Source organism: Lepidochelys kempii, chromosome 14 (assembly GCF_965140285.1).
Source record: "Lepidochelys kempii isolate rLepKem1 chromosome 14, rLepKem1.hap1, whole genome shotgun sequence".
Lineage (NCBI taxonomy): Eukaryota > Metazoa > Chordata > Testudines > Cheloniidae > Lepidochelys > Lepidochelys kempii.
In genome coordinates, this window is record NC_136393.1 from 7,884,756 (window position 1) to 7,904,543 (window position 19,788).

Genomic DNA, 19,788 nt, shown 5'->3' on the forward strand with positions numbered 1-19,788 from the left:
TATCACAAATAAAGTAGCCGTGCCACTTTATCCTGGGAATGAATTCAACAAACTGTGTAGTAGCAAGACCTGCAGTTGAGAGCCAAAGAGCACAGCAGAAATCCCCTGGCTGAGTCATTCTTTTCTAGAAAATCCTTATTATGAGTAAAGTAAATCCACAGCCATATCCTAGAACAGGGGTGGGCAAACTTTTTGGCCCAAGGGCCACATCGGGGTTGCAAAACTGTATGGAGGGCCGGGTAGGGAAGGCTGTGCCTCCCCAAACAGCCTGGCCCCCACCCCCTATTCATCCCCTCCCACTTCCCGCCCCCTGACTGCTCCCCTCAAAATCCCCAACCCATCCAACCCCCTCCAGCACTTTGTTCCCTGATTGCCAACCGGCACCCTCTGCCCCTTATCCAACCCCCCGGCCCCAACCCCCTTACCATGCCGCTCAGAGCAGCAATGTCTGGCAGCCACACAGCCCGGCCGGAGCCAGACATGCTGCCGCGCAGCCCCGCCGGAGCACGCAGCCCCACCACCCAGAGAGCTGCCCACACGGCAGCATGACTGCGGGGTAGGGGGGACAGCAGGGGAGGGGCCAGGGCCTAGCCTCCCCATCCGGGAGCTCAGGGGCCAGGCAGGATGGTCCCACGGGCCGGATGTGGGCCGCAGTTTGCCCACCCCGTCCTAGAAAATGCAGCTGTGCTCCTGCTAAAATGGTATATGATGATTTTCAAATCTTTGTTTGTACAACACCAAACCCCTCTGTGCAGTAGATAACTCACCTTGGATGAATTTTATTCCCTAGTGTGAGAGCACCGGTTAATGAATAATAGAAACACAAAGACTGATCTGCACTTTTGGGCCTTGCTCCTGCACTTTGTGGATGGATCCCTGGGTCCACATGAAGCTCACTGTGAGACTGGTGTCTAGATTATCTTGCTGATGTGAGGAAATTGAAGACCAAACGCTACAGGAGAATAAATGCCTCACAAGAGGGGGGAAAATGGAGCAGAACTAGCAGACGACCATTTATAAAGGTCCTTTTTCTGTGTGTGTGTTTTAATGTCTTGTTTGATTTGTTCTTGTTTAGGAATCTACAAAGGACATTGCTTCCGAATCAACCATTTCCCTGAGGACAATGACTATGACCATGACAGCTCGGAATACCTTCTCCGTAAGTGTCAAAATAACATGCCTCCTTAAGAAGGATAAGCAGTAGGGACAGGTGAGCTTGTTGGGATAGCTAGATACAAACCTTCCTTAACTGAGAACCCAAGGTTTCTTCATCCATAGAGATTGCGCCACACTGCCAGTCTGGATCCAAAGAACCCCAGACTTTGGAGATGTTTGAAATCTGAACCTTGATCCAATCCAAATACTGCAAGTGGTCCCAGACCATATAATGGCCCAAACCATAACCCTGGGAAATCTCAATACTCACATCACATTGATGTTAATAAAAGTGACATTCGGGAGTGGGACACCAGGGACTTTGGCTCCAAACACACCCCAAATTGCAATGGTGTAGCTTGGACCAATCTCTATAACAGATGAGTCAAAAATGGGCACGATTGTGAGTTCTCTAAGTCACATCAGTCCAGCTCTATTTTTTCAATATCAAAGCCAGGGGTATTTGGGACCAGGGGCCCATTTCATCCAAATCTCAAACTCCGGAGGGGTGGCGGGGATATGCGTGTTTATGTGTACAGGGAGAGAAAGGCGGGTAAATAGTTCCAGGTTCAGCCCTGCTAATCCATGTGGAAAAAATTCTCATTTGAAAAGTATACTTTATGGTCAGGTCACTGCACTCTCACACCTCCTCCTTCGCACCCCCGAGATACTTTTGAGAGAGTAAAGTTGTCTGGTCAAATGCAAGGTCATGGCAGCTTGTTATAGGTCACAGGGTGCCAAGGGAGCAGTTCCCTGCTCAGTTATCTCAAAGCACGTGGAGTTCAGTATCTGGACATCACTGAGCCCGCAGTAATCCATGGAAAGTTGCTTGGTAGGAACCACTCCCCTGCCTAAAGCCCAGACTTTTAAAAGGTATTTAGACAACTGATTCCCATTGATATTTCAATACCTTTGAGGCTCTGGGTCTAAGTCCCTTTTGAAAATGGGAGTTAGGGCCTTAAGTCATTTAGGCACTTTTGAAAAATGTACCCCGGTCTTATATTTGTGTAAAGTTATTTGCGACTCAGACCTTTGGAAAGTTTAAGCCATTTGGTTGTGAGATCTGGCACTTGCAAAGACTTTACAGTAATAAGGGCCATATGGATGCCTAGCTAGATAAACAGAAGTAGATATTTTTCCATTATTTAGAATAAGGATCAGACCATCTGTGGCATCTTTGCCACATCCCCAACTCTTATCCAGAAGTTCAACATAATTCACCACATATTTTTCTCAATTTCTTGGCATTAAAAAAAATTGGGCTCACCTTTTAAGTCCTCATCAATTTGCAGTTAAGACAGGGCTGCAGGAAGGGAGGCCCCGTTTATGTGTTGAATTGTTCAGGTGAAGGGCATCAAAAAGCCACAGCACAATGATCGCATTAAGCTCAGAAGGTTCACAGGATTTTTCAGGATTCAGAGGGTAGTTAAATGATGTACAGCCTGCTTCACTGATACCAGTGTACTATAAACAGGCAAAAGACAAACGAAAAGGTTTCACATTGTTAGAAGTATGGGACATTAATCCAAAGCCCACTGAAGTCAACAGACTGACTGATTGATTTCTGTGGGCTTTAAATCAGACGTGTGTGTGTGTATTTAAAAACCCATGTACCATCAAGAGATTTATATACACTTCAATTTTCCTATTTACCATTGAGACGTCCCACTAAATAAACAAATGACAGATGCCATCACTGCTCACATGTGCATAGAAGACTTGTACTCAATCTTTTGTGGTAAAAGTAACCCCACTAGGCATAGGTTTTAAAAAAGTTCCTCCACAGGCCTGCACAGAGACTTAAACAACAGACAACTGAACACAGCACAGCATGGTAAGAAGTTGACAGGCGTATGATTTCTGGAGCTACCACTAAGGAACAGCTGATTCCATAGAGGACACACCAAACCAATGCAGTTGCATTGGTGTAACTGAAAAGAGAATTTGCCCCAATGTATTCGTAGCACTTTGTCCATGGACTGCATGACAAAGGCCTTGTCTACACTGCCACTTTACAGCGCTCAGGAATGTGAAATAACACTCCCCTGAGCACCGCAAGTTTCAGCGCTGTAAAGTGGCAGGGTAGAGAGTGCACCAATGCTGGAAGCCACGCTCCCAACGCTGGGAGCTATTCCCCCGTGGGGGTGGGTTTTTTTTTTTAGAGTGCTGGAAGAGCTCTGTAATAATAAACTGAATTTATTTTGCGCCTTTGATCTTCACACTTGCACTCCATCCACTATCTAACTGGTAAGTGTAACTGCTAAGATTAAATCCTGATAAGCAGTTCTCCAATTGACAATACTTTTTTTTTTTTTTAAATAAAAGGAACCCGGCAATAGAAATGTCCTAATTCCTCCAGCCACATGTGGTAGCTAGGATAAGGCAAAAGTAGAGAAAAGAAATTATACTCGTAAGAGATCTGAGATTTGCTACGGTAACCTGGCTTTACAGGTGAAAGGATTTGACAGTACTACCAGTGAAATCAACTGTAACACTTTAAACATTGTCAAAATGAGCTTTTCCTTAAAATATGTGCCATGAACAAAGCATGTATTCACAGAGCAGAGAACAGAGATGTTGTTGGCTCTTGTATGGAATGACCACATCACTCATTCATATGATTTGTGGCATAGGCGCCAACTTCTACTAGCGCCGGTGGGTGCTCGACCCCGCTCTGTCCCTGGCCCTGCCCCGACTCCACCCGTGCCCCGCCCCCTCCCATCCCCATTCCAACCCCTTCCCCAAAGTCCTCGCCCCGACTCCACCCCCTCCCTGCCCCTATTCCGACTCCTTCCCCAAATCCCCGCCCCGGCCCTGCCTCTTCCCCTCAGCGCGCCACGTTCCCACTCCTCCCGGAGCTTGCTACAGCTGTTTGGTGGCGGCAAGTGCTGAGAGGTAGGTGGAGGAGCAGGGACGTGGCATGCGCAGGGGAGGAGGCAGAGGAGGAGGTGAGGTGGGGTGGGACAGGACGGGGAGCTTGGCTGCCGGTGGGTGCAGAGCACCCACTAATTTTTCCCCGTGGGTGCTCCAGCCCCGGAACACCCACAGAGTCGGCGCCTATGATTTGTGGCTCTCCCACTCACAAGTTATCCCAGCCAAACTGTGTTAAGATAATAAAAGTCAAGTAGGTGAAAGAAAAGGGGCATTATTAAAAAAAAAAAAAAAAAGAAGAAGATCCGGGTTCTGCAGGTGTTTGTGGAAATCAAGAAAATATACATCTGAACAGTAAGTTCTATGCAATGTTGCTGTAGCCATGTTGGTCCCAGAATATTAGAGAGATAAGGTGGGTGAGGTAATGTCTTTTATTGGACCAACTTCTGTTGGTGAGAGAGACGAGCTTTCGAGATCACACAGAGCTCTTCTTCAGACTTAACAGAAACACTGGATTTATTACAACAATCTATCACCCACTTAAATCACACACCCCCGCCAGCTTCCCCCCATGACTGGAGAGGTGTTAAGGGGCCACTTTACACTGAATGGACCCTTGAAATATGTGTTAATTAGTTATGCTAAATAATCTGTTCCGTCTTGTATTTAGCTGTGACACTCGGAGTACATTTCCCAGATGGGAAGAAGAGCTCTATGGAGCTCGAAAGCTCGTCTCTCTCACCATCAGAAGCTGGTCCAATAAAAGATATTACCTCACCCACCTTATCTCTCTCATCTCCTGGCACCAACACGGCTACAACACAGCTAAAAATGAGTTAGGCACTCAGCCTGCATAGGTGCCTTTGTAACTTGCAATAGGTGCCTGGCTGCATATTTAGGAGCTTAAATACCTTTGTAAATACGGCCCTTAGACTTTGAACCTGCAAACTGCTTCACAGGTAGACCCCGTCTGCTCAAAGGCCCCGATTCAGCAAGCCATCCCTGTTCCGCACCGCACTTAAGCATAGGCTTAACTCCTATTCCCTTCAGTGAAATGTAAACATTTGCTTAGTTGATGTGTGATGTTGGGGCCCCACTGAGCCCCACTGAATGCAATGGGGCTCTGCATTGGCACAGAGCAGCTTGCAGGATTGGGGCCCGTGGGTAACTGTGCATGAATTTCTGCAATGCATGCCCATAGCAGTCGGGAATTGCCTATGCAGCCAGGGATGCGCTGTTGCACCGTGGTCTGCAGCTTCCATTTTTGAAAAATGTAACCCACACTGTTCATGTAGCTACGCCCTTCCAGGGGAAAGTAAAAGCCAGAATAGAAAGGTAGACCTTTCTGAGCCCTGTGTCAAGAAGTGTGGAACTGTGCTGCAGTTTCTTTACCATCGGAGGTGTCATAAGGGATAGTTGCGCAGAAAATTCTATGCAAAGAGACAGGACAGTAAAGAAGAAAAAAACAGAGGAGAAAGCAAAAACTGGATTCCCTTAATATTTTTTGATGTGTTGTCATTTTATTACCAGTATGGGGAGACATATGTAAACTCTGCACAGTACACATGAGCTGCTTTTAAACTTCAGGACCAAAAATACATGTTGTAGAAGGAAAACTCTGTACTATTGTGTGGGAAGAAAATGCCATGTTTTGACTCTTTGTGTGTTAATTAACTAATAAAGAAAATATCATCCGGGGTGCTAATTATTAGGAGTAGAACAGCCCACGCTGTGAATTTGGCTTCTGTAGCAAGTATTCTCTAGTAATAGAGCAACATTTTAAGGAAGTCATTTTAGTTTAAGTGAAATCATAATGAACAGCATGAATTGGGGAGGGGAATGAGTGTGACTCTATTACTATGAATTTTCTGCCTTTGACAAAGATATTCATGAATGACTAAGTGTTTGGGTGCCCAGCTCCAAGCACCTTAAAGGATGCTGATATTCCGAGGGTGGGTGCTCAGCACTTTCTGAAAAATTAGCCCTCTTTAAGGCACCCCAGGATGGGCACCCAAAAAAATCACTATTTGCTTTTGAAAATCTTGGCAATTGGTCCTTATGTTGTATGTTACGTTATACACCACAGATAAATGGGGACAATAGAGTGGAATCCCAACCTTCAGGATGCCCTGGGGAATGGCCCCATTAACAGGACATGAAGATTGACAGAAGGCACTATCTACACTGCACATCCTATGCTGGCCTAGCCCCCAGTGTAGACACAGTGTGCGCCGACAAAAAGAGGAGTCCTGCCAATGTCGGACCACCACCTATGACATTGGCTTGGAACAGCATAGCACTCTTGTCATGTTACAGCTGCATTAGGGTTACCATATTTGAACATTCAAAAAAGAGGCACCCTGGCCCTGGCCCCGCCCCAACTCCAACCCCTTCCCCACCCCCATTCCAACCTCTTCCCCAAATCCCCGCCCCGGCCCCGCCTCCTCCCCTGAGTGCGCTGCGTTCCCGCTCCTCCCCCTCCTTCCCAGTCGTGCGAAACAGCTGGTTTGCAGTGGAAGCACTGGGAGCTAGGTGGGAAAAGCGGGCACTCTCTTGAGTGATCAACATTCACTTTCTTTCTCGAATGATCAACATTCATTCTCTTTCTTGAATGATCAACTCTTCTTTGGGGAAAAATAATAATGGCAAAATCCCAGACATTTTTTGATATTTAAAAATTCCTCCCAGAGGGCGATTTAAGAACCAAAAAGCCAGACATGTCTGGGAAAATACGGACGTATGGTAACCCTAAGCTACATCTACAGTGGAGGGATTGTTAGCACACTTATTACCAGGGTGTGAGGCTTTCTTCACATCCCTGACCAATATAGCTATGTCAGTACAAACTTTATGTTTAGACAAGGTCTAAATAGCACTGCCTCTCTCAGGGAAGCTTCAGAGTCCACTGTGACATGTTTCAGAGGTGTTATTTGAGAGAAACCAAGAGACAGGAGGAGACGCTATCTATGATAGCAACAGGAGAGGTGGGTGAAATTTTTCAGGTGAAACTTTTGGTGAAAAATGCAGATTCAGGTCAAGTGAAACATTTTGCAAATTCACCAAATTGTTTTTATTTGAAACAACTTTTCATTTCAAAATTTGCTTTAAATTTTATTTTATTTTTAATTAATTAAAAACCCTTCTTAAAAAGCTCTAAATCAAAACAAATACCTTCCATTTTTTTGGAATTGCTGGCAAATAAAAAAAATCAGTTATTCACACAGTTTCTAGCACCAGAGCTTGTGTGAGCTGCATGTGCTGCTTTGAGACTCATAAGATGACAGTAAAATGAGTGAAGTGATTGTGTGAGAAGCAAAATAGAAGGCAGCAGCAGGAACAGGTGTAGCAGACCATGTGTGCCAGCAAGAAATCAACCAATAATGGAAATATATTGTCTTTGCATATTCATCCTAAAACCAGTTCAGGCTGCCTAAAACTGGATCCACGCAACAGCTCTAGATAGGTTTACATTATTTTATCTGAACCTGTTTTATAACTGCTTAGAAAATATCTCCAGCATAAACAGGCCTTATGGAGCCAAGGTGCCAAGTATGGCAGGACGCAAACTTTTCTCACAACTACAGTTCAAAACAGTTGTAAGTTCTTTAGGGAAGGAGGGTCTTTTTGTTCCGTGTTTGTACAGAACCTAGCACAGTAGGGTCCTGGTTCACGACTAGGGCTCGTAGGTGCTACTGCAGTACAAATAATATATCATGATGGTGGTGCCCAGGCCTGCTCCTGTTGCGGTGCATGAGAGTTTTTGTCATTCATTACCATGGGAGCAGGATTGAAGCCACAGAGAGCTCTGGCAAACCGCCAGGTTAGAAGGTACTTGGCTAATGTGGGCAAATCACTGCCACTGAAACTAAAATGAGAAACCTCAGCTACTACATCTGGCCATTTCTCCTCGGGAAACGGGTCTGGCTCACCAAACCTGCCAAACAAGGAGATGGGCCTCGAAATTTCACCCAAGAGAGAACACGTCATTCGTGCGACACATTGCAGTTAGCGTACTAGATTCCCATTACTCACCGCTAACCAGATCCTTTAGCGTCATCTGGGTTCCCACTCTGTACTAGCCACCACCAACCCCACCCCTTCATGTCCTTATGCCTTTGTGCCCCCCGTGATGATTTCTCCTTCTCTGTTTTGCACATTGACCTCTCTGTGGCCCTTGTTACAAAATCTCGCCCTCCCCCCCACCCCCACCCCGCACACACCAACCTTTATCCCTTTATGTTTTTGTTACAATTCTTGGTTTCCAGAACAGTTTAGTCAGTGTATTCCCACTCCCCACCCCCCAACCCCATAGGCCCCTCTTTTCTTTTTTGTTCTGTATCACTATTTCTGGTGCATTCTACCATATTTCTTCCTCCTCCTCCTTTTCTTTGTGCATCCAGCCCTCTTCTTCCTCCTGTTTGTTTGTTTAAGCTCATTTCATTTACTCCATTTGTTTTCCCCTCCTCATTCCTTTCTGTTGTTCTCCAACCTAGGGGTGCCCTGGTTTTGATGCCTGGCCTGCCCTGGCAGTGTTTAAATTCTCCCATGGTGGCTTAGATACCATGTTGGTGGATGGCCTGAAAGTGCCTAACATATAAATAAATAAAAAGAGACTGACAAATGATCCCAATTAAATGTCAATACTCACGATACACTATTCTCAATATCCGACAGCTGACAGAGAGAGATGCTAGCAAGACTTTGTCATGAAGACAAAGGGCTTAATTACCTGAATTTGCAGATGTCACACATGTACCAAACCACATCTACATCTCATAAAGCTGCCCACATGGCATTACATAGTTAATAGTCAGCTCATGTATTTTTCAGGGCTTTTGCCTGCAAGATGATGTGGGTTAGTCATTGGCTGGTACATTTTCAAAAGTGTTCTGCATGCAGCAGCATCAAAAGACAGATTAGGGTAATAGCTCCAAACTTGCCAGCAGAAATCTCAAAACGTTTAGGAGCAGCAAATGAAAAGCACTGCTTCTGCAGTCACAATCACTTTGTCTCCATCACATCAGCCATCGGCTCATGACCTTGGGTCTAAAAACCTGCCTCCACATGCAAACGCTGTGATGGTGCCAGGCCAGCAGAGGCTGAGGGTCACCCTGAGGAAATGTGCCTTGTGATCTCTATGCTAGCACCTGAAAAGGGATCTGGGCTAATTACTGTCTGTCATGTTTTCCCTCTTATATATCCCTCAGGTATTGTCCGCGCCTCCAGCGTATTCCCCATCCTCAGCACAATATTGCTATTACTGGGAGGACTCTGTGTCGGAGCAGGAAGGATTTACAACAGCAAAAACAACATTATCCTCAGTGCTGGGATTCTGTTTGTTGCAGCAGGTACATTCTTGCCTGAAATGTATTTATTTAGTAGCGTCTCCTTTCTAAATTGGAAATGCAAACGCATAGACAAGGCTCAGCAGATAAACAACTCCCGCTGTATGGCTGCCTGCAGTAGGAGCTGTGATGTGCTGAGAAGCAAAGGCTGGGATTTCTAAAAGAATGGCACCAAGTGCCCAAAACCCATTGAATTGGAAAGTGGAGGAAAGATGGTCCAGTGTTCATGATACTAGCCTGGGACTTCGGAGACTTGAAGTTCAAATACTTGCTTTATGCAGGCTTCCAGTGTGACTAGTTCAACAATTTACCAAGGATTGTGGTGGATTCTCCCATCACTGACAATTTTTAAACCTAGACTGGATCTTTTTCTTAAAAGATCTGTTCTAGACATTATTTTGGGGAAATTCTCTGGCCTGGGTTATATAGAAGGTCAAACTAGACAACCATAATAGAATATCAGGGTTGGAAGGGACCTCAGGAGGTCATCTAGTCCAACCCCCTGCTCAAAGCAGGACCAAATCCCCAATTTTTGCCCCAGATCCCTAAATGGCCCCCTCAAGGGTTGAACTCACAACCCTGGATTTAGCAAGCCAATGCTCAAACCACTGAGCTATCCCTCCCCCCATAACCACAATGGTCCCTTCTGGCCTTGGAATCTATGAAAACCTTGGGAACGTCACTTTGGCCCAGACCCACAAAGGTATTTAGGCTCCTAACTTCCATGGATTCCAGTGAAAATTAGGACCCTAAATACCAGAGTTTTGACTCAGTTTCCTATTTGTAAAATTGAGATAATATTTCCCTATCTCACTGGGGTGTTGTGAGGCTAAATAAAATTAAAGGTGCTCAGATACTGCACTAATTGGGACCACGTAAGTACCTTAACTAGACAGCATCTAATTCCCTTGGGCTCTTTTGAAGTCTCAGCCAGATGTGTAACCCTCCACATAGCTTATTTTAAGGACATTTGTCCAAATGGCCCTACAGTGTTTAGGATACATAAATGTGGTTTGCTGCAGAGGGAGATGGTCACAGCAGGACAGGAGGAGGTCAAATACTGTTTAAAACCCCTTCAAACTGCACCAAGCCTATAATCGGAGACTGGAACTGGCTTCTCAAAGCTCATTGCCTTTCACACATAAGGATTCTGGATCACAAGTCAGAATTAAAAGACAGCTAGTAGTATTTATAATTTGTTGTGTTTAGAGATTGAGGCCAAGCAGGGAAGGCGGCGAGGGAGACTTGGTCAACCAAGGGACAGAGATATCTCCCATAAGAGCCTCAATGGTTTGTGTCTTGATGAGGATTTTTCCACAGATTTTAATTAAGCTTCTCTTTGGCTCTTGAGTGTGCAATGGTTTTTAAAATGAGAGTTTCCACTCAGCAGATGGGCTTTCCACATTCTATCCTGCTACCAAATAACATGTCCTCTTCCAACATCTGTGCACAGCAGCAAAAAGAAGAGCATAGCAGCTTACTCTAGTAATGGGCCCTTTAAAATACATGTATCAATGATAAAACACATATCCACTCTCAGCAGGAAGCTGGCTAATGCATCTTTTTGCATGGGATGCCATATCAAATGACAGCAGAATGTTAGTATCATACCATGCAACAGATCCACAAACAGCACAAATGGGGCTGCTGTCCATGGAAGTATGGGAGAAATCAGAGTTAAATCCAAATGACCACAGAAGGTTCAAATGAAACCATCCCCTGCTAGCCATGTTTGAAATCCAAAATCACATTTTGCAAATGGTCCCTATGTTAGAGGCCAAACTTTGGCTACACTAATATGTTGGAGGGGCTAAACTCAAGGCTTGGAAAATGAGCCTGTCAAGGCCACTCTGAACTCTAGGGTACAGATGTGGGGACCTGCATGAAAACCTCCTAAGCTTACTTTTACCAGCTTAGGTTAAAACTTCCCCAAGGTACAAACTATTTTACCCTTTGCCCTTGGACTTCCACTGCCACCACCAAACATTTATCTGGGTTTATTTTTATTAGGAAAGCACTGTTTGGAAACGTCTTTCCCCCCAAAATCCTCCCAACCCTTGCACCCCACTTCCTGGGGAAGGTTTGGTAAAAATCCTCACCAATTTGCATAGATGACCACAGACCCAAACCCTTGGATCTTAAGAACAATGAAAAAACATTCAGTTTCTGAAAAGAAGGATTTTAATAGAAGTAAAAAGAATCACCTCTGTAAAATCAGGATGGTAAATACCTTACAGGGTAATTAGATTCAAAACATAAAGAATCCCTCTAGGCAGAACCTTAAGTTACAAAAAGGCACACAGACAGGAATATCCATTCTATTCAGCACAACTTAATTTCTCAGCCATTTAAAGAAATCATAATCTAACACATATCTAGCTAGATTACTTACTAAGTTCTAAGACTCCATTCCTGTTCTGTCCCCAGCAAAAGCATCACACAGACCGACCCTTTGTTTTTCCCTCCCCCCAGCTTTTGAAAGTATCTTGTCTCCTCATTGGTCATTTTGGTCAGGTGCCAGCAAGGTTATCCTAGCTTCTTAACCCTTTACAGGTGAGAGGATTTTTCCTCTGGCCAGGAGGGATTTTAAAGGGGTTTACCCTTCCCTTTATATTTATGACAGAGCCAAACTTAAATTGCATTGGATGCTTACACCCATCAACTTCAGGCTGCCTGAAATCTGCAGCTGGACCCAAATGATGGAATCTCAGCCCTTCTCAACAAATGACAGTGAGAGAGATTTGAGAAGTGAAACATACCTTGCAGCACACAAGTTGCAGAAATAACATGCGGGAATAAATATCTTGGTGGTGCATTTTATGAATATGCTAGTGGATTTCTAAGAGCACAGGGGCTGAATGTACATAGTGTGGGCATGCGTGAGCTTCCTCTCAGACTGCCAGGGGCTTCCGAGAGCTCCCTGGATACTTATGTAAGTCCCAGCAGTCTCTGATACACATAAAGGAGCACACTGAACCTCATCATCTCCAGCAAGGTGTCTGTGTTCTGGTTTGCTATTGCCCCTGTGATTTGGTACAAACGGAGCAGATGGCACGCTGCATATCAGCCCATTTGGTCTGTGTTTCATGGATTTCCTTCACACATTTTAAGCTCCTTCTTCACTTTTAAAATGTGAAATGGCATCGTATGATTCTACTATAAATTGTGTCTAGCATTTTATGGCACACAGGGCCAAATCCAGCTTGCCTTATGCACTCCAAACTTCTACTAAAAGCAGAATTTAGCTCCCAGACTATACACAGAGTTTTGGGGATTTGCCATTTCCCATCAGATGACTAATAGTTGGGGGACCAGGTGCGGGGGGGGGATCCCTTTCTGTTCTTTTTCCCAGGAGTTCAAGGGCATCAGCAACTTCATCTGAGGCAAATCTCATGAGACAAACTAAGTTCTTGAAGCATTTTAACAAGGAAATCCTGGCAAGGCACTTAACCTAATGAGTTCTTCCTGGAAGTGAGATTTTGCTGCCCTTCATCTAAGGCCAGTAACACAAGTGTTTTACACTTTGTTAAAGACATTAAAACTAGGTGGCCATGTGGAATCTGAATCAGGCACCTCTCACAGCCAAGGTTTTTCTTTGCCCCAAGTATAGTGTCAGAAAACACCGCCTGTGATATTAAGTATGCAGCATTTAGATGACAATCCATCAAGGTGGAGGATAATTTATTTTGATCAAGGTGAACAGTTATAGCCCGGGGCTCACAATGCATCTTTATTACCACTTCTGAATATTATAAGGCCACTAAACCTCATTAGCCAGTTCTGACTTGTCACTGCTCTGTCACCATTAACAAAGAACTATGGACCAGTCCTGCTTCATCAAAGTTAGTGGGACTATGCAAGCAACTTGTGAGACTGTGTGACCCAGTGGACAGGCCATTGGCATGAAAATCTAGAGATCTGGGTTCTGTTCCTGATTCTGCCCTGCTATGTCATTTGGGTAAGTCTCAGTGGCTCACTTTCCCCATCTGAAAATGATACTTTTCTTCCTTTGTGAAGCACTTTGAGATCTGTGTATGAAAAGTCCTACGTATCCCTGAACCAAATTGCACTGAAGTCAATCAAAATATTTCCACTGATTTCAATGAGGGTTGGCTCAGGCTTTCTAAGAGTTATTATAAACTATTCAGTGAGATCATGGCTCTTGTTTCCATTAGATATTTTTATGCCTACCCACTGACAAACTTTTTGGTTTGTTTTGAAGTTTATGACTGCTAATATATTGTTTACTATAAATAAATAAAATCTTGCCTTGTAGCAATTTTAAGTTTTCAGATCTAGAGGGCAATTTGGTTTGGGTTTCTGCCTTCCCACCGATAAAGACTAATTTTTTGTTTCTTTTTCCAGGACTAAGTAATATCATAGGGATCATTGTCTATATATCCAGCAATGCAGGTGACCCAAGTGATAAGAGAGATGAGGACAAAAAGAACCATTACAACTACGGCTGGTCTTTTTACTTTGGAGCTTTGTCTTTTATTGTGGCTGAAACCATAGGAGTACTGGCAGTGAACATTTACATTGAGAAAAACAAAGAGTTGAGATTTAAAACCAAGAGGGAATTCCTTAAGACTTCTTCCTCTTCCCCTTATGCCAGGATGCCAAGCTATAGATACAGGAGAAGGAGATCCAGATCAAGCTCCCAATCTACAGAGCCTTCTCCCTCTAGGGACGTTTCTCCAGTTGGCATGAAGATTGCCAGTTCCATCCCTATGAATGAAATTTCTATGTACACTCTGTCCAGAGAACCCTTGAAGGTTACAACTGCAGCCAGTTACAGTGCGGACCAAGAAGCCAGCTTTCTGCAGGTCCACAACTTTCTTCAGAAGGAATTTAAAGAAGGACTCCACATCAGTATGGTTAACAGGAGAACAACGCCCGTCTGAAGGGTTTGCTTTCTCTCTCTCTCTCTTTTTTAAAGTGTCAAAATAAAATGGAGCCTTCAAAAAAGAGAAGGGGCAATTTAAAATCCTTCTCAAAACAGAATTTGTGCTGGGATAGCAAACAGAGACCTTGGAATACTGGAATGGCCTAAAGATATTGTACATTCATAGCTGTTTTAAAAGCTATTTGGAGTTTGTTTCATTAAAGTTCCCGGTGTCACAAGAAAGTGAAAGCAGCTCACGTCCCTGCAGTTTTGTAGTGTATACAATGTGTCGGAGAAACTGGAAAAGAGTTAGCTACCAGGGCGTTTTAAAGAATTACAGAAGAATTGCAGTGTGATCTTTTTAAATAAAGTCCCTTAAAATAATTATAATTCATTGCCAAATCCAAAGCATATCACAAACAGAGCTCTTCAAAACTACGATCCAGTTTCCTTTCACACAGGGAAGAGGGAGCAGAGGTCTGTCTCAGAAGCAACTGCCTCCTCAAGAAAATAAAATCTCGAAGGCAAAACTATTTGCAGCCAGCTTGTGCTACTGAACTGTAGCACGCCAATGTACTGCGTGTTGCAGCATCCTACAGTGGGCAAGCAACAGCGGTCAGCACTGCCTCCACTGTTAGATCCCTGTGCAATAGAACCAAGGAGCTGGTGGAGCCAATGCAGATGAAGCAGTGAGCATAGGGTGGGTGCATCCTAAAATAAGGAAATGGTGCGGCGTTAAAGCACAAGCTGCTCCAACGTATTTGCAAATATCGTTTCTTGCCTAAAGTTTAGAACACTTGAATCGTCTCATTGCTAATAGACCGAGTGCCTGATCCTGCCAGGTGCTGAGTGCTTCCTGCATGTACAGGGTACACCCTACCTCTCAGGATCGGTCTCCTATACACTACGTGTTGCAGGAACAGGAAACAGCTGGGCCTGCGGGCACCAATACCTGTGAAATTGAAGATTCCGCAAGGGTTGCACATTACGTTTTTCTTGACGCTTCACAAGTGCAACACTCATGCTAGTGCAAGTTAAGGTATCTAGGCTACGTGTGTAAGAAAAGGGAAAGCTAATCCACTGATCCAATATACTATTAGGAGTGGTGAACATTTCTGCAAAATGCGGACTTATAGGTCATGTAATGACAATTTTAAAAGATAGAACAAAAATAATTGCAGTTTACTAGATATTTATTAAACTTTTTATTATGAAGAAGCACCCCGGGGTGCAAGTTGCAGTTGTTTTTATGCCGAAACTGTGGTTCGAAGTAACATAATTTATTCTGGAATGATGGAATTCACTAAGTGCAGAGAGGCCCACAGGACCCTGTACGTAACTTACGGTGGGTGAAAACGTGGGTTTTGGTTTGTTATTTGCTTTTTTATGATTTTTCTAAAAAGGGCTGAAATATTTTCTCTTTTAAATTCCTATTTCATTTTTACATTAGACATTGTGATGCTCTCCTCAGGGAAGGCGAGTATCCTCTCTAAGCCAACAGGCTGGAGTGTATTCTGCCTCTTTACAGCCAGCGGATTTGATAATTTCTATGAATGTCCAGAGAGAGGAACTGGACACTGCAAAGCCACATTCCTGTGGAACTGGAGTTCACTGAAAGTTACCTGCAAGGCAAGATTTAAACTAGCACAATTTCAAGGCGTTTCCTGGTCAGGCAGGCAGACTGGAGTGACAGGGAGCTCTCACACAGTTTAAGGGACCCTGAGGACAGCATCAAAGACTTGTAGGCTGGGATTTTCAAAAGACTCTAAGGACTTGATCGAAAGATAATTGAACTCAGTGGAAGTCCTTCCACTGACTTCAATGGGTTTTGGGCCAGGCCTCATGGAAGCTAAGGATCCAGCTCCTTTGAAGAGACCTGCCCTAGGTCTGGTCTACTCTACAGACCTATATCGGCATAACTATGTGAAAAATCCACACCCCATAGCGACATAGTTATACTGACCTAACTCCCCATGTATACAGCGCTATATTGGCAGGAGAGCGTCTCCCACCGACATAGCTACCGCTTCTCAGGGAGGTGGATTAACTAAGCCGACAGAAGAGTTCTCTCCTGTTGGCATACAGCATCTTCATTAAAGCACCGCATCAGCGCAGCTGCATCAATGCAAGCGTTTTAAGCGTAGAGTTGCCCCTAGGTCTTGTCTGCCCTGAAACCTCTATGGTGAATGGTGGACTAGTGAAACATCACACAAGCCAAAACTGTAAAAGTTACACAACTGAGGGTTGGAGTCCTCAGGCAGACTGTTTAAAATGCTTTGTTTGTGAACCCCTACTTAAAGTCAATGATTAAGCGATATTTTACGTAAAGGATGTCTTCGTTAAAGGTTGAACATCCCTTACTCTTTCAGTTAGGGCACAAGAGTTCCCTGTAAACTTGAGCTGAGTCCTGCAAGAATCCAGGAGGAGCTGCCTTGGCATTCCAAATGACAGGAATTAAAAATAAAAAACCAACAACAAAACCCACAAACAGCTCAGGCCTTCTCACACCATCACAAAAAAGGAAAATCAGATACAATCCCAATTTTTAAAGAATCCTCTCCTTGTCCTCTTTAAATCCCATTTAGGCCTCAATCGAGCATTTAAAGACATGCTTAATTTTGCAAGTAATCCAATTTAAGTGGATCGGTGCATTAATTCCTCTTTAAGAATTTATGTGGCTCTAAAACTCTGCTAGGATCCTTGTTTAAGTCCTCTGTACTGGGGTGAATTTCACTCTGAGAACTGAATAGAATGGAATGTAGGGAATTCGAAGCATATACACAGCTGTGCTTTATTCTATGGCAAGGCATTAAAGGGAAAGATATTAATAGCTTTTTTAATTTTTCAAATGCTGATTGGAACAGGAGGGAAAATTCTTATCTACTTTCCAATACAGAACTTTTTGAGGAAGAGGGATGGGTGGGAGTAGGTGGAATTATTAAACATCTTGAAGAGAATTTTTTACATAAATCTTTATGCTTTCAAACAATAAATTTCCTACCTTTTTGAGATTTCTTAATAATTAAAATCATTTTATTAGCTATGATAGAGGTAGAAAATCACATTAAAGAAAAGCATTCTGTCTCAATGTGTCATACTAAATGCTTATTAATTTACACCTATTATAGTCAATGTATTTTCAAGTACAATTCCCCAGAATTGTTTCCTATTGTGTTAATAAAGTAACAGTTAGAAATTAGTCCTCATTTGTATTTGCTGTAGTTTAAAAAAGTCATTCCCTTTCAAATCAAGAGTTAGATGTAGGTTGTCCGGCGGGCCATGTGCCAAAGGTTGCCAATCCCTGTTCTAAACTCATGGCCATTGAAAAGAAAGCTGACAGTGTGAAGGTAGTTTTTGGTTTGGTTTGGTTTTTTTAAATCACCTTATATCAGTGACTGTTTGAAAACAAAAACTGATTCAGGTTGAAGTATGAGCCTTTTTCTAAAGTGTGAGTCAAACTTGCAGAACCTCACATGTATATTTGTACTGTACATCTACACTGGGTCCACAGAACCTCTCAGCTTCAAGGGGCACTTCTTAGCAACACAGCTGTCCTAGCTTTTGTTTTTATACAGGTCATTTACCCTTAGAACCTAAGATGTTGTGCCAATTTCTGGCATTATTTAGATCTCCATTCTCTAAGAACAGGGGCATTGAGCTCTGGGCATGTAGCCCTGGCGTTTTTTGGGTCATAATCTGCCACCCATATTCACACTGAGTAGAGTTGTTATGGAAAATGGAATTTCAACAGGGGAACACTTTGGTGGGATATGTAGTCTGGCAAGAGAGCCAGGCCAATAGGGCAGAATAGGGGCATGAACAACCTGGGACTCCAACTCCCATGAGTCACTAGGAGTATCAGGCAGATGTTGAGATATATTAATGTTTCTCTTTGGTCAAACTGAAATAAAGATTTCATTTCATTTTGATTCCCCCCCCCCAATGAAAAACTCTACTGAAGTCAATTTTTTCCTAAGAAAAATTTTGAGTAAGGGTTTGGAACAGCTTCCATATTAGGAGAGGTTGAAAAGACTGGGGACTGGTCAGCTTAGAAAAGAGATGACTAAAGGGGGCAGGGATATGACAGAGGTCTGTACAATCATGAGTGGTGTGCGGAAAGCGAATAAAGTAGTATTATTTACTCCTTCACATAACACAAGAAACACGGGGGGGTGTCACTTGATGAAATTAATAAGCAGCAGGTTTAAAACAAACATAGGGAAGTACTTCTTCACACAATGCGCAGCAAACCTGTGGAAGTCATTGTCAGCAGATGTTGTGAAGGCCAAAACTATAACTGGGCTCACAAAATAATTAGATACGTTCATGGAGGACAGGTCCATCAATGACTATTAGCCAAGATAGTCAGGGATACAACCCCATGCTCTGGGTGTCCCTAAGCCTCTGGCTGGGGAAGTTGGGATTGGATCACGCAATAATTGCCCAGTCCTGTTCATTCACTCTGGAGCACCTGGCACTGGCCCGTCAGAAGACAGGCTATTGGGCTAGATAGACCATTGTTCTCACCCACTATGGCCGTTTTTATGTTCTTATGATTTTGACAAAACCTAGTTTCCCAACCAGACAATGTTTCATTCAAAATTTGTCCACCAGCATGCTGTTGAGTAGTCTTTTACTCCATGAGTAGTCCCTCTGAAATCAGTTTGACTACTCTAGGGTTAAGGTAAAACACAACAACACAAGGTAACAGAATCTCCTATTGTTTTATGTGTGGACAGTACTGGGCACAATGGAACTCTGATCTCTAGGATTTTTAGATGCTACCCCAGTATTCTTAATAATAATAATAATCAGGTTGTCTAAAATAATCCTAGCCAGAAAACACAACATTCAGTATTAACCGACACAAAAGCTACATGGAGTTATTCATCCATCTCTTTCTATTTCTCATTCCAAACAGAATAGGGATGAAAATAGCAGTCACTTCCCATGCTGTTTATATTTAGTAATAGAGCATTTTAGCATTTCTTTTTCTGTTCTTTCTGTATAGGTCACATATCCACAAGGGCTAATCTGCCATGTCCCTTGAGGTTATATTTCTGTCTGCAGTTCTAAAAGTATTATTTCCAATGTGCATCAGTTCTGCCCATATAATCATAAATATGTATACTGTACTTACTATTATTTTTAAATAAAATGTTTTGAATGTGTGGAGAAGGTATATAGATTTTAATTTACAAATTCCTTGGGCTGAATACTTATAAGGTGTGGGTTTTCTGGGAAAATGGGTATATATTTTTAATCTTGTCAGTATCCCTGTAAGTAGAAAGAGTCTAACCCAGGAGACTATTTCACTGGATAGTGACATAGACTCTTATCTCATCAGTTCCAGTCCCAATGGCCAACCAAATCCAATCAGATGTTCAACTTGTCAGAATGTGGAAACTGAGACAAGGCATCTCATAGCCCCTCACAGAAATGTTTGGTGATACTGTTTGAGACAAATTCAAGTGAATGTTTTAGCAACCTGCAATTAGAATTGATGACCCTGCTCTGGACAAAAAAAATTTA

General features: G+C 43.3%; 1 protein-coding gene across 1 annotated transcript in view; it reads left to right on the forward strand.

Annotated features, from left to right (window-relative positions):
* CACNG4 (calcium voltage-gated channel auxiliary subunit gamma 4) overlaps nucleotides 1-19,434 on the forward strand; it is a 62,719-nt gene extending 43,285 nt beyond the window's left edge. The window contains exons 2-4 of the mRNA XM_073310738.2: nucleotides 1,076-1,159; nucleotides 9,234-9,374; nucleotides 13,737-19,434. Of these exons, the coding sequence (XP_073166839.1) occupies nucleotides 1,076-1,159; nucleotides 9,234-9,374; nucleotides 13,737-14,275 (764 nt within the window). The 3' untranslated portion in view covers nucleotides 14,276-19,434. The remainder of the gene's footprint in view (nucleotides 1-1,075; nucleotides 1,160-9,233; nucleotides 9,375-13,736) is intronic.
* Nucleotides 19,435-19,788: the final 354 nt, after the last annotated feature.